The sequence below is a fragment of the Sesamum indicum genome, linkage group LG13 (genome assembly GCF_026168435.1).
Source record: "Sesamum indicum cultivar Baizhima isolate 11 linkage group LG13, ASM2616843v1, whole genome shotgun sequence".
NCBI lineage: Eukaryota > Viridiplantae > Streptophyta > Magnoliopsida > Lamiales > Pedaliaceae > Sesamum > Sesamum indicum.
Window position 1 is genome coordinate 15,019,653 of NC_142669.1, and position 21,848 is coordinate 15,041,500.

The 21,848-nt window shown below is 32.5% G+C and overlaps 2 protein-coding genes across 3 annotated transcripts; both read left to right on the forward strand.

The window, feature by feature from the left end:
* The first annotated feature begins 6,813 nt into the window (after positions 1-6,813).
* Positions 6,814-15,084, forward strand: LOC105176152 (plastidic glucose transporter 4). Of its 2 annotated transcripts, none has more exons than XM_011098871.3 (14): positions 6,814-7,047; positions 7,300-7,573; positions 8,176-8,290; positions 8,478-8,545; positions 9,769-9,901; positions 9,980-10,079; positions 10,159-10,271; positions 11,186-11,279; positions 11,415-11,568; positions 12,121-12,267; positions 12,351-12,424; positions 13,267-13,355; positions 13,468-13,582; positions 14,566-15,084. In XM_011098871.3, the coding sequence occupies exons 2-14, from the start codon at positions 7,327-7,329 to the stop codon at positions 14,746-14,748; spliced, it is 1,632 nt and encodes a 543-aa protein (XP_011097173.1). In that variant the 5' UTR covers positions 6,814-7,047; positions 7,300-7,326; the 3' UTR covers positions 14,749-15,084. The 2 variants fall into 2 exon arrangements, with proteins under 2 accessions (XP_011097173.1, XP_088733317.1); XM_088877191.1 differs by having other exon boundaries at positions 7,333-7,573.
* A 4,024-nt stretch (positions 15,085-19,108) lies between these two features.
* On the forward strand, positions 19,109-19,887 carry LOC105176192 (glycosyltransferase BC10-like). Its single transcript, XM_011098923.3, has one exon. It carries the CDS (start codon positions 19,159-19,161, stop codon positions 19,807-19,809), a length of 651 nt encoding a protein of 216 aa, XP_011097225.3. The 5' UTR covers positions 19,109-19,158; the 3' UTR covers positions 19,810-19,887.
* The last annotated feature ends 1,961 nt before the right edge of the window (positions 19,888-21,848 follow it).

The following is a 21,848-nucleotide window of genomic DNA, read 5'->3' on the forward strand; positions in this document are numbered from 1 at the left end:
CATTTACCTACTTAAAAGAAAATAAATAAAAATAAAATATAACAAATGCATCATACTTCGGGAAAAAAACAACAACTTAGGAATATTATAAACATAAAAAAAGATGATATAGCAGTGTCATAAATTATTATTTATTTTAAGATAAATTATGACTATTTTTTTTTTAGATTTGACATAATTACAAATACCTCTTATTACTTAAAAAATTACAAATACCTCTTAATGTTTGATAAAATTATGTATTTTTGGAGGAGGTATAAAAAAATTTTACCCTTACAGTACTTTATTCTTTCTTCATGAAAAAAAAATTGTAAAAACAATCGAAATTGGTGAATGATTTTTTTTTAAAAATTATAAAAAAATGATCCATTTAGTCAAAAATAAAATTAAAAAAATAAACTAAAATTATAGTTTTAAGTCCACATGGGCATTTTGATAAATTCACCATAAAAATAGAATGAAATCCTAATAAAAACTAACCAATTCGGCTAACTATTAAGTGACACTTAAAGTCAGGGAATATTGCTATTTTTCAAACAACGGGGGATATTTTTAACTATATTAAATTTTAGGGAAGGCCGTGTGATCATGTGAAGCATGTGATCCATTTTCTTATTTTTTGTCTGTTTTTGAAGTTATCCAAGAATACTGATATTGTGTACTGATTATATATATATATATATATATGTCGTCACTTTATTTGATTGTGTGTTGCTTTCTTAGTTATTAATTATCCCTTTTTTATTATTTTTTTATTTATTTTTAGGGGTAGAACCTTTTATTACTATCATTATATATCATACGGGTAAATAGTTCATAAGCCCAAGCCATAATATGTGGGTGGGAGTAAAACCGAATTTGATATTGTGGTGTATTTAGCATCGCTATTGAGTACTTGAATAAACTTTGTAAGAAGTTGGTTAGATGGGGCCTACAAAATTTTACATATTTCATACCAAAAGCTTTAGGCAATTGAAACTTCAAACTGGGATTGTAAAATTTACTAATGCATACAGTTCTTAAAATATAATTTTTCACATTGTATTTGGTGAGATAGGTGCATCAGAGCCCAAAATCACAGTATACAGTCTTAGGGCCCAATTTTTTTTTTTTTTTTTTTTGTGTTTCTAGGACCAGCACTTTTGTTAAGCACCTCCACACTCGAAAGTATTAGAGGCTTGGTTTTCTACCTTTACATAATTCAAAAGGAATACTCGTATTGTGCTTTAGGGGGTCTCTGTTCAAAATATGACAAGCGTAGTCAAAGCCGCTCCCCACAAATGCATTGTTAATGCAGAGGTTAGTAGGAGACTGTTAATTATGTCTTTAAATGTTCTATTCGTTCAACTACTCCATTAGATGAAGGGGAATATGAATGAGCCTCTTCATGAATAATTCTAAAAGTTTGACAATATTCATTGAACTTACTCGACTCAGGCTCTTCTTCTCTATCAGACTTTAGTCGTTTAAATTTCTTACTAGTTTGGGTTTTTGCTTTATTTTTTTAAATAAAATAAATTTATTTAAGACTTCATCTTTATTTTGTATGAGAAAAACATAACAGTATTTACTGCAATCATCTATAAAAGTGATAAAATATCATTTGTGATCCCTGGTCAAAACTCCATTGAACTAAAAAATATCTGTGTGAACTAAATTAAGTATTACTGAATCCTTTCAACTAACTGATAGGGTTTGCTAACTTGATTAGTTTCTACACAAACTTGGTATCTGTGATTTTGTTCAATATTTTGACTAGAGATTAAATTTAAATTCATCAAAAATTTAAATTCATCATCCCTTTGACTGAATTAAAATTTAAATGACCTAACTTATTATGTCACAAAATAGATGATTCAACATTCAATATAATAGAATCAGAAACATTATTTTTATTATTATTCTTAACTCGAACTTTGAACAAGCCCATGCCTAAATAACCTTTAGCTACAAAAATTCCAAATTGCCAACTTATGATTTCATATCCCTCACTAATATTATAGAATCACAAATAATATTTCTTCTGCAAGTGGGAACATGACGAACTCTTTTCAATAATAGAATCCGCCCTGAAGGAAACTTCAATCCCACGCTTCGTATCCCAAGTACTTCAATAGTACTCGAATCCCCCATGCTTACTATCATTCCACTGATGACCTGATAAGTTACAAAGAGAGATTTATCAACATAAAAGTGCACATTCTCTCTAGTTCAATCAACCAATCACAGGGTTCATAAATAGTCTATAGTTCAGATTGTATAGATACATAATCTTCAGTTGCTCCTGAGGTACTAGCACCGCTAGAACCTCCCACAACCATGTTGACAGATGTCTGCCCAGTCTTGGCTTTTTTAATAGGACAAAGTTTAGTATGTCCAACCTGCCCACAGTTCTAGCATGGATTGTTTGCTTTTGATTTCTTATTTTTAGTGGTCTTGCCTTTACTGATGGCTTTTGAGTTCGAGTTAACTTTATTCACTTTCTGTTTCCCCATTACGATATTGGCCCTAAGTTGATGCTCAACCGACATCTTATAGGTCTGATATGATCTTTCTCAATGCTGATGGTTATCATAAGATTATCTAGAGATAATCTCCCTTTCTGATATTTGAGTATCATGCCAAAACTTTCACAGGATTTGGAAAAAATGACTACTATGGACATGATCAAAAACTTCTCAGGAAGCTTCATCTCAACATCAGCCGGAGCATGCTCAAGGTTGATACTCTCATGAGTCTGTTCAGCTATAGACCTGTCCTCAACCATTTGACACCATTTGGAAACAAAATACTCTTCGAGCCTTTGCTCTTTAGCATAATTTCCACTCCAACTCATCCCACAGAGATTTAGCAGTATAAGAGCCGGAACAATAGACGTCAAAAAGCGTATTTGACATAGCTGACTAAAATGCTCCTCGGCCTATTTGATCCCTCTTTGTCCACTGCGCTATCTCATCAGTATTGAGATTGGTATTAATAGGTTCAAGTCTGGTCACCTGAATCACTATTAAAAGTCCTTTCATTGCTAACCAATATTTCATTCATTGTTGCCAGCGTTTGAAAAATTGATCCAAAAACTTGTCCAGCAGACTGGTCAAGTCTACTTTTGGTGCGATTGGAATTGCAACAGAAATAGGCTCAGTCATTTTTAATATCTTAGAAAACTGAAAGCAACATTCAAATAATTTCAGGAAAATACGAGTTCTCAAAACAATGTTTATAAAACTGTTTTAGACTTTCCAACAAAAAATTCAATTTTTCAAAACCTGTATATTTTCTTCAAGATTGTTCAAAACATTTAGCTTCATGTAATGGAAACAACGTTTTGAAATATAACATCGGATTTAGATATCCAAAGTAAAAAATAGCCATGTTGGAACAAAAATAAGATGACAGTTAGAACATTGTAAACGACCAAAAAATTAAATAGAAAACTTACAACGAGAATTGTATCGTAACAATCATCAGTCTAATAAAAATCATAAATTAACCGAATCGCAGAATTCATTGCTTGCTTTGTAGAAAATATACGTCCCTTATCAGTAGTGCACCGAATACAACGTTATTTCTCCCAAGATAAGACAGTTGTGATTCTTTTGGTGTAACACTATATTGAAGAACACATCGATCAAATACTTAGAAGCTTGTTCTGAAACTTAAACTCAAATTTGGAGAGATTTGAGAGAGGCCTAGAGAGAGCTTGAGACAGAAGAGAGAATGTTGAGAGGTGTGTGTTTGAGAAATGAGGAATGGCCTCCTCACCTGCAGCATTTAAAATCCAGCCAACTATGACCCTTAATATCCAATTGTAACAACAAGAAAACGGTTTCGTTTTCAGGTTAAAAAATTTTGAAATCTAAAACTAAAGTTCTAGTATTTAAAATCAGAATTTAAATTTTTAACTATTAAAAAAAATCAAAATATTTTTTTTTGCTGCAAAAAAGTATATTCTAAGATTGAGATATTCGTCGAGACGTCAGTTGCTTGGACCAAGAGCTAGGGCGGGGCAAACAGACGATGCGCGTGTCAAGCACGGCCATATTCACTCTAGTCTCCATAACACTTCAAATACAAATTTGAATTTAAACTTAGTATAAAGAGTTTATTGTATGTATCATTAAACTTCCCATATGGGATAAAAAACTATTTGTTTATTACAGTTACCCCACAATTCTTATATACTAATCAAATCATTCCACTTTTTCAATCATTTTTTAATGTAGAACAAGCACTTTCTCTTCTTCTTCTCATCTTTTCAACCTAATTTATAGATTTTTTGATGTAATTTTATTAACAGAAACGATCTTTATCATGAACATGAGTCATAATAAATTTTTGCATCATTACTTTTTGCCATAATAAATATTTTAGCTACACACAAAAATCATGATTAATAATTATTATCTGATCATGATTAAGAATTATTTACTGTAATTATTATTTTTTAATTATGATAATTAATTATACTTAAATGATAAATTTCTTTTTAATGAAATAATTGTTTCGAATCCTATCCGCATTTGAGGGTGACAAAGCTAGCGTATCAGCATAAATGTGTACGGTCCGACAAGAGCTGGTGTACCCACATCTAAGTTACAATAATGACGTGGCAACATCTCTCATCTGCTGCCAACTCACGTGCGCCCGCAACATCACCACTGTTCATCAAGATTTAAACCGTATCTATCCATTGCAACAAGCTCCCCCCAGCCTTGCCTAAACCCGGTTCATTTGTATGCGGTTCCAACAAATATATAAAAAAGAAATTAAGATGTGAAATAAAAAGAAACTTAATTATAAACATACCTCAACTTTTTGCACATTTTATATGGAAAAAATGCAAGCAATTCTCTTGTGATATCATAAGTAAATTATCCCCTTATGAAAAAATAATTAGCGATTTACCTAAAATACAACAATTTACCTCCAATGATTTTTAAAATGAAGCAATTTACCTCCCTGTATAAGGAGGTAAACTGATTCATTTTAAAAAATATAGGAGGATAAAATGCTATATTTTTTTCATAAGGGATTAATGTGTTCATTTTTAATATCACACGGAGGTAAATTGTTACACCCAATTTTACATTTTCAAGCCACAATTTTAATATTGATCTTCAATCCATCAATAAAAAGATTCATTATTTATAATCTTTAAATATTTTTGCACAAGCGTGATGTGTACCGTTAATTTATATTAATATAAAAAAAATAATTTTTACTCAAATTTGTGGTATCATGGCATCGATTTTTTATTATGTTGATAATAATCCTAAATTATTTTTTTAAATATGACGTGTTGATTTATATATTTTATTTTTATTTATTAAAAATAAAGGGTAAATTATATTTTTCTATTCGAACTATGCCTGTTTTATACTGTCATAAAAATCTTTTTTTTTTATTTGGTATGTCAACTTACCATCTCAACTTTACAAAATTAACTTTGCCATATATGATCATTTTTTTGTTGATTTTTACCGAAAAATCATCACATGCTGTGCATATAAGAAAATATCACATCACATAATTTTTGAACGACACATATTCACTATATGTGATGTTTTTTTAACAGAAACTTGGTTGAAAAAATATTATAAATAACAGAATGCAAAATTTATAAAGTTAATATAGTAAATTGATAAAAAAAAAATAATTTAAGATGCCAAAGTTTAAAAATAATTATAATTCGAATAGTAAAATATAATTAACCTTAAAAAAACAAAAATGTATTATTTTAAAATAATAGTTTTAGATAAGTTTATGATTGTTTATTTTAATCCAAAAGAATTATCATATTTTTCTATATATTATTCTTTATTTTTATTTGAATGTGGATAAGTGTAAAATTATTTATCTTTGTCTAAAAACTATATAGCTCTTTTAGATAAATTAATAACATAGTTTAGATTTTTTTTATATTTATAATACTTTTATCATTGATTTTTTTTCATATTAAACTTTATAGTAATTCAAAATTTATATTATATATCAATTACTAATTTTTATTTTATAAAGTTCGAATTTCTTATATTTTTTATTAAATTTAGAAAAATATAATTCTCTGTGTCTCTTAGAATTTTATTTTTCCACATAAAAATATTTTTTTATTTGTAATACATTTAGATAAGTGTAGGATAATTTATCTTTATCCAAAAGATTTACTATATTTAGATAATTATCCACAAATTTTACCGATTATTTAAGGTAAATTAATTAGTAAAATGATTTAAATTTATTTTTATGTTTGTTATACTTATTAATTGCTTTAATTTAAATTTTTTAGGTTATTTATTATTTATTTAGTGTATATTTCAAAATTTCAATAATTATAATTTTATTTATTTAATTTTTGTTAAATTAAATTTAATTAAAGTAAATTATCATAAAACAAGTGTGATATATTTACAATATAATTTATCACTTTTTTTGAATTATATACCAATCTCATCACAAATAAATATATTTGGATAACTGCACTCCCCTCCCCCGAGATTTCGTATAATTACACTTAAATTTTTTGTGGTTTGAGAAATTAAATCTAACACCTATAAAGTTTATTTCCTTCTAACAAATAAATCATTTCATTAGTTGGTATTCGCTGAATTTGCTGATAATTAATAAAAAAATTGAATAAAAATTGATTTTTAATTTCAATTGACTGATACTAACTTATTACTGATCAAGATGTTCAATATAATTTTTTAAATTATATAATATCTGTACGTAATTATACTAAACTTTATAGGAGGTGGTGTAATTATCCCAAATATATATTACTTGGAGTCCGACAAAAGAATCAAGAAGAGAAGCCTATTAGAAGGAGGTTGAAATCTCCACCAACTTGGTCACTAATAAGGTAACAGTCATCTCCTCTTCCAACTTCTTCACAGTTCCCACTCTGTTAAGTTCATTTCTCTATCCATTTTCCTCTTTATTCCTTCTCCGAACCTCCCAAAGTTTTTTGGTCACACAAACACGCACGCCAGAAGCAGCAGTGAAACCTCTCATCATCTCCTACAATTCTCACGAGTGCCGACGGTTCTGGTAAAAGTTTCTTGGAATTTTGTTGGTTTTCATGCTTTTTGGTTGGATTATTTCGTGATTAATGATTCAGTTTTCTTCGGTTGAACGTCGAACTAATGACTGCCTAATGATGCTTTTAATTCGCACTTCAATTACGTTCTGACTTGCATTGAAGTATATATGCGTTCGTGTTGGTTGTCTCTGCGCCGTGCGTTTTACGATTCGACTTTCTGATTAAGTTACACTTTGTTGACTTTTTGCGCACGAATTTAGAGTGTTGACAGGTCGTATTAGTGGAGAATGCAGGCTTCTGCTTTTGCAGTCGAGGCAAAATCGGGTTCTACCCTCCAGAATAGTAGGATTTTGCCAAGCACTGGTGACTCCGGGAAAAAGAGTTTAGCGTTTGCGAGCAGCGATCTTCGCATGACAAAGAGGAAAAATTGCGTTGGCCTTGGCCTCAGCTCCGCTTCAATGGGGGTGAGGGGAAGTATTCACAGCGTCTTTGGATCTTCGGCCAAGGCCAGATCAGTCAGAGCTCCAGCTTCTGGTTTGTGCTCTTTTGGAACTCGGATGTCACGTTTTTTGTTACAGATTTCTGCTTATCGTAAATATGTTTAGCATGTGCATTTTGCTATGATAGTTTGTAGGATCTGTATATTTTATTAGAATTTGGTTTTGGAATGAATTGTATGGATACAGATATATCAATTGGTGCAACAGAATTAACATTTAATGCTGAAGAGTATTACGATTTAACTTTTTTATTGTCAAACAATTTCTCGTACTGTGCTTCAACGTCATTATTCCTTTTATTTCTTGATGTTTGCTGGAGGGCTAATATTTATGTTGATTGTGTGCCTTAATCTGCACACTGGAATGAAAAATTTGTAGTTCTTAATTTCATGTATCAGTTTGATGTAAAAAGTTGAAGTAGCAAACATCTATAAACTTCTAAAATTAGTCATGTCAAATTGTGTCCAGTCACAGTCATATCTGCATAGGTTACTCCTAGTTTTAATTCAAGTTTTATCATTTGAGTATAATTTACTCTATTTCACTATGTACTCCACTTCTGGAATCTTTTTGTATTTTCTTTAGACGACTTCATTCTTCTTAAAATGACAATCAACATTTATCCTCTTGTGACAGGAGGAGACGTTGAGGATGTAGCGCCTTCCAAAATCCAAGTCAAATCATCTGGAACTGTGTTTCCATATGTTGGTGTTGCTTGCTTAGGAGCCATTCTATTCGGATATCATCTGGGGTATGACCTTGTAGTATCTAATATTTCTTGTTGGTTGATTTTGAGTACTTCATCCTGATGGATAATGGTGATGATTCAGATTAGTTGTGCCCTACTCATTGCTGATGGGTGTTGTATAAAATGCTCTTTATTTGGATGATCTGAAGTTAATCTATTAGTATTCTGCTCTGACATTTCTCTTATTCAGGGTGGTTAATGGAGCTTTGGAGTACCTTGCCAAGGATCTTGGTATTGCAGAGAACACTGTGTTGCAAGGCAAGTTGTTCTTGAAGTCTTCTTAGGGTCCACTTGGAACAGCGGGAAGAGTGAGAAGATGCACCATACTTTCCGTTGTTCTGTATGTTGGTAACATTGAGGATAAGAAATATGTGATGCCATCTTGGATGTCATTTCAAATTTCCTGAAAACCTCAAGTGGAAGGGGTCAATGAGTATTTCATGTCAGATGTCACTTTGCACATTCAGTTCTGAAGATTACATAAATGAACTATTTCTTTACAAATAAAAGTAACTGGATTTTGGTAAACTTGTCTGAATAACACAATGTTCTGCATTGCACTGTAATGTTTTCTCTTTGCATCTATCCCAGTCTATGTGTTATGCCTATTCAATAATACTTCTTTAACTTAGTGGATAAATAAAATCCTCAAAGATTAGATAGGCAATTAGATAGCAGTTGAAACTAAATAATTAACTATTAGTTAAAACATCTGAATAGAAATTCATCTGTATAGTATAGAAATTCAGACACTAAGAAAATTATAATTTTATGTTGTTTTATGGATAGAGTTAAAATTATATTTTATATATGCTAGTCTTCTGGAAGGTCTAATACTCATACATAATAAATAAAATCACTGCTTGATAGCACTTCTTCCTGAAATGATTTTGTTAGACTCCTTGCGCTATTATCGTTAAGAGAACAGATTCTTTTTTGAATCTTTTTCCCATAAAACTTTGTTTTTCTTGGTAAATTTCTAACTAAATCAATAAACATCATTATAACTTTGTTATTATACATAAATAAATACGAATATCTTGAACCCAGTGTGGTCAATTGACCCCCGCTGGATAAAGGGTGGCCCTGCTGGGAGGGAACCAGAGAGAACATTTTGAAATAAACATCGAAAACGAGTAATGTACTGTTTTACCCCTCTGTAAGAATTACTAGTTGTACTTATGATAAGGAAAGCATCTAGTCAAGATACTAAATGGTTAATTATGCCACTAGATTTTTAAATCTCATTTCTTTCCTGCCTGTCTTGCATCGTGACATTTCTGTCCTCCACCTGATCTCGCCTGGGAAAAGAAAGGATAGGCAGATTTCCTTTCTAAAGTAATGAAAGGCTATCATTCCTACTTGCATTCCACTCACTGTTGGTTCCTCCTACGGGATGGAACCTTAGGTGGATATAATCTTGCAGATATTTTATAAATCAAGATACCTTTGTTGAAGGTTGTTGCCTGTTTTTACTTTAGGCTGGGTTGTTAGCACACTTCTTGCTGGTGCCACTGTTGGTTCTTTTACTGGAGGTTCATTAGCTGATAAATTTGGGCGAACAAAGACTTTTCTGTTGGATGCAATTCCACTTGCAGTTGGAGCATTTCTTTGGTTTGTATTATTCTTGTCATTTTCATCTTTGACAATAAAAAGAAGAGATCAGTGTTTAACTGTCTTCAAATTTTGTAGTGCGACAGCACAAAGTATAGAGACGATGATAATTGGTCGCTTACTTGCTGGGATTGGAATTGGCATATCATCAGCTATTGTGCCACTTTACATATCTGAGGTGCCATTTTCTTACCTGTTATGCGTGTGTTCTTGCTTAAATGATTTTATCATACTGCTGACAATCTTTCTATGACTAGATCTCACCAACTGAAATTCGTGGCGCACTTGGATCTGTCAACCAGTTATTTATATGTGTGGGTATACTTGCAGCATTGGTAGCTGGATTGCCTTTGGCAGGGAACCCATTGTGGTATTTCTCCTTGAAAGTTTATCTTGCATGAAAAACATGCTACTTAGCTGAGAAATGTTACCAATTTCAAATGAAAGAATAAGTTATCCATGATCTTAAACCTTTAATGTTTGTCCCCTGTAAACTACCAAGGAGGTAATAAGAAATTCCATTCAGTTAGTGATGGAACAAAGTTAGTTTCAGGATCAATGACAGAACCATGTACAAATGGATAAGTTTATTCCTTTTGGCTATAGGGTCCTCAAGTTAGGTTAATTTAGTAATTTTTTGGGAGAGTCAATATTGATCTAGTTGACTTTACATCCTCCTGTAGTTTTTGAGATTGACATTAATTTATAATTTTAGCCTCAATATTTCAATTTTTCATGGAAAACTTAAGATATGTTTCTTTGCCTTAGGAAAATTTAAAATTTTGAAGTGACAATACTTCATCACTTATTTCTATAAACTAAGGCTGCTGGTGGCATGAGAAGTAAAAATAAAAGTCTTAATTGGACATGCACTTATTTTCATGCATTTCAAGTAATTCGACTATTGAGATGTCCTAATAGTTTATGAGAGAAGAAGTTCCATTTGTATGTTTTATGGTATAACTGACAATAAGAAACTGATACTCTGATCCTATCAATTAATTTCCACATCGAACTTGTTGAATATTCACCACTTTTTCAAGCATCCAATAGCTGTTCAAAATCCACAGTGTTCCCCAGCCAGTTTTTTATTAGTCGCAGTGACCTATATTTACCAAATTCCAGCAAGTGGCAAGGTCACTGTAAACTTGTTCCTTTCGTATCCATGTTTAACATTGCCTTCAATGCATTTCTATTTGGACAGATGTCAAGTGATTTGCTCCTGTATTGTGAGTTTATCTTGATTATATGTTTATCTTATGCTATTCTCTCTCTGTTTAAAAGGTGGAGAACAATGTTTGCTTTTGCACTTGTTCCTTCTGTATTGTTGGCACTTGGAATGGCGTTCTCCCCTGAAAGTCCACGATGGCTTTATCAGGTGTCATTGTGAACTTTATTAACAATGCCTATTTTAAGCTAGCATGAAACTTTATTTGTTTATATATTTTTTGCCTGGATTCTTGCATTATTTTAGTGGTATAATAATTCTAAATGAGCCATATCCCCGTTGAAGCAAGGGAAAATTTCTGAAGCTGAAGTATCCATAAAAAGGCTCTTTGGGAAAGAAAGAGTTGGTGAGGTTATGAGCGATTTGGATGCAGCAGCCCAAGGTTCCGCTGAACCTGAAGCTGGATGGTTTGACCTTTTCAGCAGCCGTTACTGGAAGGGTATATAACTTTTAATGGCATCAGCATCAAGTGCTATGCCTATCCTGTAATGATGTTTCTTGTCTTTTACAAAGCAAAATTCTTCGACCATGAGCCTCTCGCTCTTAAACATTTATATTGTCCATAGGCATTGATGATAGCAGGCCACATGTAACCAATGAGAATTCTTTACTCTTCTCACTTCCATTGCCACTCCCACCAATGTTAAACTTAGTACAATTTTCATTTTCTAGGTAGATCAGTATCCCATTTAGTTCATCATCTTATGGAATTTATGTTGCGGTAATAGATTAATTAGTTGATAAACCAGATCAAGTAGTGCTTAAACACTGGTCAATTGTATTTAAGCAGGATTTAGGTTGCTCTTGAATCTTGATTAAGAAAACTGTGATCAGCTGAAGGCTGATTATCATTACTTAAATAATCAACCTTGTAGTTTAGATATTAGACCATAAAGCTAGTAAGTGGATTATATTTGAAGTCTTCTATTCCATAAGTACGTCTTCAGCATATGTGGTATTGTGTAAAGTAATATTCTTTGCCATTTTGCAGTTGTCAGTGTTGGTGCAGCTCTGTTCTTGTTCCAGCAGCTTGCTGGGATAAATGCAGTTGTTTACTACTCGACCTCAGTATTCCGTAGTGCTGGTATAACATCTGATGTTGCTGGCAGTGTTCTGGTTGGGGCAGCGAATGTCTTTGGTTAGTTGATATTGCAAGTTCAACATGAGTGATTAAAATGGTTATGCATATATTTTACTCATTGGTTTTTAACATTTTTCCAGGCACAACTATTGCTTCTTCATTGATGGATAAGCAAGGAAGGAAAAGTCTTCTGCTTACAAGTTTTGCTGGAATGGTATGACTTAATTATCTCATAAAATGTTAATAAATTTGCTAAATTTAGTGATCAAGGTCTCTAGAACAATAAATTGCTGATGTTCCTTGTGGCATGCAACATCTGTGACTGTGCCGTAACTAGGAGGCACAGTGGGCAGCATCATAATATGGTACTTAGGCTTCTTCGTTGGGCATTGAGTTGCTCTCTTGGTTTCTGTTGTTAATTTGTGAATTTTTTTATTGTGAAACTCAGTTAACATCTTAAGTCACTAAGTAATAGTAATAAGTTGTTTATATGATATATTCAACTTTCACATGTTGGTTCTATCATTGTTTTTCTATTTTTATCATTGGAGTAATTTACATGCCTCAACCATTTTCGAGCTTCTGATATCAGTGATTTGTAGCATGCCTCGGACTGACATTTCCCGGGATTTAGTGGATGATCAATAGATCCTTTAAACACGACAATCAGCAGATATATTTCCTTCGCATTCATTCATTCGTCATTGATATCTTCATAATGATATCCATGACTCTGAAACTTTTTTTAAGATTGGTCCAGAATATTGAACACAAATGGACGTCTTTTATTGCTGGTTCCTGATGACAGACATGCCAGGAACATTTACGTGTAATTTTTGATGAGCAACAACAGAAATTACTCTCTCAACCCCAATCTCCTCTAGAAACATGCACAGTTTTTAGTAAAGGGTATGAATAATAACTATTATTCAACTTCATAGACTATGTAATTTTGTGGTGTTTTAGTCTTTTCATGAGCCTCACTCCTGTTCTCTCTTTCTGAAGTTGTGCTTTTTAATTTAGACTATTTATTTATTTCCATTTTCTGCTTCAAAGGCTGCTTCTATGTTGCTGCTTTCCCTGACCTTCACTTGGCCAGCTCTGGCACCTTATTCGGGCACACTTGCTGTACTTGGCACTGTTCTGTGAGTATTTGTTTTTTATTTGCAGCTCATGTGCAAAATATTCGTAGGAATGACTTTTTTTCAATATTTTTTGTATATGATAACTGAGATGCAAATTGATGTTTCCTTACAGTTACGTATTGTCCTTTTCTCTTGGTGCTGGTCCTGTGCCTGCTCTTCTGCTTCCAGAGATTTTTGCCTCTAGAATCAGAGCAAAAGCAGTGGCTTTGTCTTTGGGCATGCATTGGGTAAGAAAAATATTTCTTGTCGTCCGTCTTCCTTTTCCTTTTCAATCTTGATTTTCCTGGTGGAGTGGTCTCATCTTTTGACACATCTGGATGACAACTGGTCAAACAAAAACACAGAACGAACAATGTAATCAGTTATGTGGCTGAGATGCACTTGTGTCTGCTCCCTATTTCGGTTCCATTCCCTTGACTTCTGGGCGTTTCCACTTTAAACAGAATTTGGAGCTTGTAAATATAGCAAGAAAAAAGTAAGAGAGAACATGACCAAACCGTTGACTTTTGAGATTTAATCATTCTCCCGCAGTTTCTCTTTTCCCTGCCTTTTTCACTTTCAAGATTCTTATTGGGACATTGAACATCACTCATTGGCACTTCTCTTTCCCTGAATCTACAAACCTCCTAGATTTAGAACAGCTATAAAAGCTCGTTGGTTTAGTTATATTACGTACAATGAAGTCTGGATGGTTGCTACTTGTGTTTGACCTAATAAGGTTAGCAGTCTATAGTATTAACACTAAGTGGCATTAGAAGAACAACTTTTGAGCTGAATGAATTCCTGATTGAAATGTTATATTGGAGAGGAAAAATAGTTTGTAATGGGAGGTTCAAAGTAATAGATTCACCCAGTCAGTACTGTTCTTCTAAGTATTAATCTTGAGTTAATTGTTCTAGCTCTGAGGATAATTTCGTTACAATCTTCACTGGATTGAGATAATGAGAAAAATGTTCACAAGCCACAGGATTATTACTTCACATCTTGTCAGATTACTCATGCCCAAATGCTTCCATTAGGGGATAGGGCGTAACTTACCAACATTCATTTCATTTGACCATTTTACATGATTTCCAGCTTTTGGTATTGTGAATATATATGCTATTAGTATCACTGCAATAAGAGACGGACCATTCTCGTTGTTACAAAAATAATTCTCTGCTAACTCTTATTTCCTTTCTCTGCAAACCATTTTTCATGCTTGCAACAGCTATCCAATTTTGTGATTGGCTTGTGCTTCTTGAGTGTCGTGAACAAGTTTGGAATCAGCACAGTGTACCTGGGATTTGCATCTGTTTGTCTTCTAGCAGTAATTTATATAGCTGGCAATGTTGTGGAAACGAAGGGGCGATCATTAGAGGAGATAGAACGTGCTCTCAACCCAGCTATTTGAGATATAGTTCTGAAGCATTGTGATTTCAGCTGCGCTCTTGCAGACATCTCGTCGGACACCATTTTGACGGAGATTCTGGGCCTGCTAATTAACCCACAGACTGCCTTCCAATCTGGCTGCCTTAATTTTATTTTTATCCTGAATCTACATGGTCGGACAGTTCAATGCACAAATAGACACAGATCTCTTCCCCAATAGTGTTAAAAAAGGTCACCTGCTTGCTAATCTTCTGTGTACAGAAATCAAAACAAGGAACACCATCACTGTGCAGAAAGTCGAACATTGGTAATGTATCTCTTTATTCTGGTAATTAAATTATGAATTTCGACAACACAACCTAGTGAATGGGCGAAATTTTGCCTCTTTTTAGTTCCAATTTCTGCTGCATTGTCTTTGTCATACAACATTCCCCACGCTGTTTTCAAGAATAGGTTTGGAGGAATCCCTGGCTGATATATAGTTTTACATGGTTTTAAGTTTAAATCCGAATTTGCTTATATGCATCTTATCTATGCTTTTCATTAAGTACGAGTATAGGGGATTAATAATAGCTAATTTTGGTTAAAAATACACATAAAAAAACATACTTATTTTTCACATAAAATAATCACAACTTAGTCACTTGATGATTTTATCAAAAATGTTATCTTGTGAGTTAATGGATTTTAAATAAATTTGAAAAGTTATTTATTAATTAGTTAAATAAGTATAATAAAAGCCTTAATTGGTTATGCACACACATTCAACGTGATTTATATCCTAGTTAGTCAATAGATTTTAATGTTTCTTTTTAAACTTTCTGAAACAATAGATACTTTGAGACTTATAATTTGTTAAATGAAAATTATGTTCTTAAAACATTCTACAATATTTTATATATCATCTTTCAAATATTCTTATATAAAATATTTGATGGAGATTACAAGTTCAGTCAATTACCTCTTCATTGATACTTTAATGATAAGTTAAATTACACAAATTTTTCTATTTTTTTATGTAAAATTATAACTATATCTCTTTAGGGATGTTAATGTAATATTTTCTATAAGGTATTTATATAAGCTTTGTTTTTTTAATAAGGAGTGTATGTAGGGAATGTTGGGAGTGTTTATTAAAATTTCTACTTTTAGAGAAGAGATTTTGGTAGAGAAAATTGAAAATTATAGTAGAATTAAAAGTGAGGAGTGTTTGTAAAAAGAGTGAAAAACAGATAAAAGCTAGATTGGGTAGTATTTGTAAAAAAATCACTTATTAAATAAAATTAATGAGTTAAAGACTATTTTGTCTATATGTATTAAAAAGATACTTTGTTTGTTTAATATTTGAACTTGTCATTTAATAATAATTATTAATTTTATTGCAATTAGTATATCTTATATTTAATCATAGCAATTTTAATTTATATTTTTCTATGATATAGGAATAATATCCAATAATATAAAAATAAAATAAATAAATTTTAAAATATTAAATATGTAAAATAATAAATATTTTTAGTGATAAATTATTCAAATTATTTAAAAATTCTAACATAGACTTTAGATGAGCAATTTTAAATAAATTAAAAGGGCAAAGTCGAAATAGAATTATTATATTGAGGGTAAAGTAATCTAAAGAAAGTTAAATTTATTTACAAAAAAAACAAAGCAACCCTTCGAACTTTTGGCGTAAAAGTGTTTTTTATAGCAGTTTTGAAAGTAAAAGCTACCATTCCAAACACCTCAAAAGGACTTTTTTTAATCCAAAAGGTGAAAAACATTTTTAAGAAGCCCACAAACATTCCCGTAGTTATAATTATACCTATAATTTTACAAAAAAGTAAAAGATAATTATATATTTTTAATTTAATATCAGAAAGTACCAATATAGTTTACCCTTATTACTATTTGTTCCAATATTAAGTTTGCGGACACAGCTTCCGAAGCCAAGCAGCCTCAACTTTCATTTAAGGGTGTTTTCCAGATCAAACTTAACTATGGTAACGGACAGAAACATCACACGACCAACCAAAGAGTGTCAGTATGGTAACCTCCCTAAATTCAACCACTAGGTTTGGTTGTTTGACTTTCATATCACAATCACCCTTTCCTTTTTTTTTTTTTTTTTTCTATAGATGGCACGTTGAATGCATTATTTTTAATATACTAGGAAATAAGATTATTTAAATGTAATCAATTATAATCTTAAATTGATCAAAATATATATTGGATAATAATAATTCCCATAAAAGTTGACTAATTTAGAGACAATTAGTATATTATGCTATAATCTATAACCTAAAAAGATTACGCAAATATATACATCAAGATAACGCCATAATGTTGCAAGTATCAATGAATAATACATATACAAAACAGATCGGCACCTACATATGATGCATGTATTATTTTTTTTTTTTGTGATTTTTTGAAATTTCGACTTTTTAGACTATTGCACCTTTTACATGATACGATCAATACCATCTAAACGTACATAATTTCCCACTAAAATAAAAGATGCAATTTCTCAAGATTCTAAATTTTGAAAATCACTAAAAACAATCACTTATTCTGTATTAATTTATGCGAGTTTGATTTAATTTTAATTTTACGAATATTATATATATATATATATATATATATATATATTCTCGTAGACTTGGGCATTGGCTATTTTGCTCAATCTTCACTTCACATCTTTGACCCTAGACCTAAACATAAACAAATCATCCCAATTGCAAAGGCCTACCAACATGCAAACACATGCACACAGCTCCCATAACTTACGTTCCAAGGTTTTTGAACCCTCTTTTTGCCCTGTCCTAAAAGTCTTTCTCCTCCCACTAAAACCAAACACCAATTCTCTTACACACAAACTTGCTACATTAACTTCAATCATGATTCTTAAATTTTCCAACCCCAACTCCCTCAAAAACCCTTTATTTCACCTCTTTCTCTTAGTCATAGGCACATCCATCGGTCTTGTCTCAGCTCTCTGTCTCAAAACCTTCATCTCCTTCACCTTCCCATCATTTTCAAACCCACCACTCCCACTTCTTCAAACACCTCCACCACCATCACCACCACGACCACCGCCTGCTCAGCCCGTCGTAACAAACTCTGATATTCGCATGACGACGAGGGCATCCCTCATGCACAACATGAGGGATGATGAGTTGTTGGAGAGAGCATCGAGGGTTAGTTCACAAGTAGCGTCGAGCATTAATGTTTCTGACAAGTTTGTTCCTAAAGTGGCGTTCATGTTCTTGACGCCGGGGCCGTTGCCTCTTTCTCCTTTGTGGGATATGTTTTTCAAAGGCCATCAAGGGATGTACTCCATTTACGTTCATCCTCATCCTTCCTACAATGAATCTCTGCCTACTGCTTCAGCTTTCTTTGGTAGAAGAATCCCTAGCCAGGTTACAACTCCGTTTCTGTCATATTAATTCGTCTCTAAGTTCGATTTGATTGAACTGAATCAATTACATAATAAGTATAGTATATATACTCATAAAATGCATGTAAATGGAGGCCGAGATTTGTTTATGTTAAGTGACATTCACTCCATTCCACTTGATTTGCTCTTTTTTTAATTTTTTCCAATTATATCTTAATGTCTTGCATGCATGTAAGAATGAAGAAATAATTATTTTCTTGCCCATTATGCGCATAAATTACTAATTAGGATCTAGGGAAAAAATGCAGTTTTAATTCTGTAACTTAGACAGTGACATTTTTAGTCATGTACGAATTGAGTTATAGGACTAATTAAAATTGCAATTTTATTGTGTCATGTATAAGTCACATGTAATTTTCTGTTTAAACGACCGAAAAAAGACTAAAACAATCAAAATTTTAAAATTATAGGACTAAATTGCTAAAATTGATTCATGTAGGACCAAAAATGTCATCATTCTAAATTACAAGATTAAAGTTACAAATGTTTTCTTTAGGATTTATGACATAGAGATTCCAAAAGTTTAAGTTGCATATATAATTATTATCGTAACTGCAAATTAAATAATTACAATTTATGCACTCTAAATTTTATTTATCATGAAAAATATTTTGTTAGACTTGATTCTTGCAGAAATTACGAATTTAGTTTAGGTATAATTAAATTAATAATAAATATGTAGATCGTTGTAATAAGAAACAAGTCAACCAAAATATCTTTTATAGAACCAAGGGACAAAAAATGTATGGATGGTGAAAGATTTTCTATCACATTTTATATCACACTCACATGAATATTGTATGTGAATTTATTTTTAAATTATAATGTATAATAATATTAATTTAAAAAAGTACGTATCAATTATATATTGGTATGATATGATTATATAATATTAAAGTGTAATAGAAAATTCAAATTAAGTAAAAATTACTTGGCTAATAGGCCTTTGTCTAGATATGCTTATCTTTCCTTTGTATGCAGCCGGTGTATTGGGGTACAATGTCAATGATCGACGCCGAAAGAAGACTTCTAGCCAATGCCCTCCTCGACACATACAATCAAAGATTCGTACTACTCTCAGATTCATGCATCCCAATCTTCAACTTCACCACAGTCTACAACTACCTCATGGGGACAAATCACAGCTTCTTGGGTTCATTCGACGACCCCCGGAAAGTTGGCCGGGGCCGATATAATCGGAGGATGTGGCCGACGATCACGGTGGAGCAGTGGCGAAAAGGGTCACAATGGTTCGAGATCCACCGCGACCTCGCCGTGCAAATCGTCTCCGACCGGACATACTACCAAATATTTCATGAGTTTTGCCACCCACCTTGTTACAACGACGAGCACTACTTGCCAACCTTGGTGAACATTCTTTCGGCTGAGGTGAACTCTAACAGGAGTGTTACGTGGGTGGATTGGCCTCGGGATGGACCTCATCCTAGGAAGTTTGGGTGGGTTGATGTAAATGTCGAGTTGTTGCATAGAATTCGATTTGGGTCTGAGTGTAGGTATAGTGGGAATGTAACCAATGTTTGTCACCTTTTTGCTAGGAAATTCCTGCCTAGTACGTTGAGGGTGTTGTTGAAGGTTGCCCCATTAGTTCTAGGTTTCGGTTCTTGATTTTTAGTCTTGCATGCTAGTCAATGATTAATGTAATTGCTTTTAGTTATTTATGTCTGTTGTTCATTTTACTAGAGAAAGTCCGACTAATTTTGATGAAAAATCAATACTATTTGTAATGATCAAACAAATTAATATAAAAATTCTAATTTTGATCACTGTTAATTATTATTTAAGATGGAACGTAAAAAACTCATTGCCCAGAGAAGGGGAAGGGTCGTTGCCCCCTTCTCCTTCTCGCTATTGCCCAGATCTGTAGGCAATGAGGAGAAAGGGGATGCCCTTGTCCTTTTTTGGGTGTCCAAGACGTCATGCAGATATGTTGGTGACGTTGTATCGCCTCACTGTCTAGATACGATGACATTGCTGTTCTTTCATAATCTATATGTATTCAATATTATTTAAATAGAATATTTAAATTTAAAAAAATTAATTTCTCGACTCATAATTCTTAAATTTTAAAATCTAATGGCTGTAAATAATTGGTCACATTTCAATGGTTGTGATTTGTCTAACACAAATCAAACAGTTATGAGAGGTAAAAGCATAACAATCCAATCACTCAAAAGTTAATGGTGTTAGTGTCATTTAACGGACAAGATTCGAGTGTGCAATATTTTATTAAATATGGGGACTGTTTAGTTTATTTCCTTATCACAATTAAAGTTTTCTGTTTTTTAGCAAAATAGGAGGGTATTTTGCATTTTACCATAATATTTGTTATGAACTTACTATTGACATCAAAATATTAGAAAAAATTATAAATTAAAAATTGAAATAAACTAGCTAATAAACAATTGGGTTCTGAATTTAAAGTTTTTAAAAAATTCGAGGTTTATGTATTTTTAAGATGAAAAAATTCACAATAAGCTCGTATCAAATTTGAGTCTTATATATTTAATGGATTGGTCCAAGATAACATACAAACTTAATTATTTGTAATTTGGATTGACTGACTGCTTCGAGATATGTTTAATTGTGGCCTATTAAAATACTGATCAACCACAAAGTTTATGGTGTTCAAGCTAAAACGGGAGTGAGGTGCAAGCCAAAACCCTAGCTTGCAGCTAACTCTTTAGCTCATGCCTATGAAAAGGGGTATACAAGATGCACAACACACAAAAAGAAAAATAGACAATGACTCAAGTCTAAAACTTTTGCTAGCACCACAATCGCAGATCTACTTTCCAATGAGCTTCGGACGTCTCAATTCCTCAATACCCCAACAGATTGGACTTTAGCATTTCTTTTCATACAAAGCTTCATATGGACCATACCAATACTGGAACAAAAACCATTGTTATATGCGAATTCCATCAATGGTAGATGACCATCCCAGTTTCTTCTAAATTCAATAACGCAGACTCTTATCATATCTTCTAACGTTTGAATCATTCTTTCTGACTTTCCATCTCTTTGAGGATGAAATGCCGTAGTGAATGTAGTTTCGTGCCTAGAGACCTTTACAAGCTTCCCCAGAAATGAGAAGTAAATTGAGGATCTCTATCAAAAACTATAGAGGTAGGAATGCCATGCAATCTCACAATTTCTGAAACATATAATTCGGCTAACTCATCCAAAGAATCATTTTGACGGAGTGGCAAGAAATGTGCAAATTTCAACAATCTATCCACAATCGCCCAAATAGCATCATGTTTCCTGAACGTACGTGGTAATCCAATGACAAAATCCATAGTGATCTTTTCCCACTTCCACTCAGGTATAGATAAAGGATGAAGCTTACTAGCTGGTGTTTGGTGTTATGTTTTTACTTGCTGACAAGTTAAATATCTAGCCACAAATTCTGCCACATCTTTCTTCATTGTTGGCCATCAATAATAGGGTCTCAAATCTCGATACATCTTGGCACTGCCAGGATGAATATCATATAGTGCATAATCAATTCTTCTACGTTCAGTACACACATAAGTCCATTTAATGGCATACCATCATCCTGTATCACAAACTGGTCGTTTTTCCCTTTTTGTACCTTGGTTTTTATTTTCTGCAAATATGGATCCTTATTCTGTGCATCTTTG

Excerpts from the sequence above, each read along its gene's own strand:
- LOC105176152 (XM_011098871.3), top strand. The coding sequence starts at position 7,327 with ATGCAGGCTTCTGCTTTTGCAGTCGAGGCAAAATCGGGTTCTACCCTC. Across the intron at positions 8,546-9,768 it reads AGAGAACACTGTGTTGCAAG|GCTGGGTTGTTAGCACACTT; the intron begins GCAAGTTGTTCT and ends TTTTTACTTTAG. Across the intron at positions 12,268-12,350 it reads TGGGGCAGCGAATGTCTTTG|GCACAACTATTGCTTCTTCA; the intron begins GTTAGTTGATAT and ends ACATTTTTCCAG.
- LOC105176192 (XM_011098923.3), top strand. The coding sequence starts at position 19,159 with ATGCAGCCGGTGTATTGGGGTACAATGTCAATGATCGACGCCGAAAGA.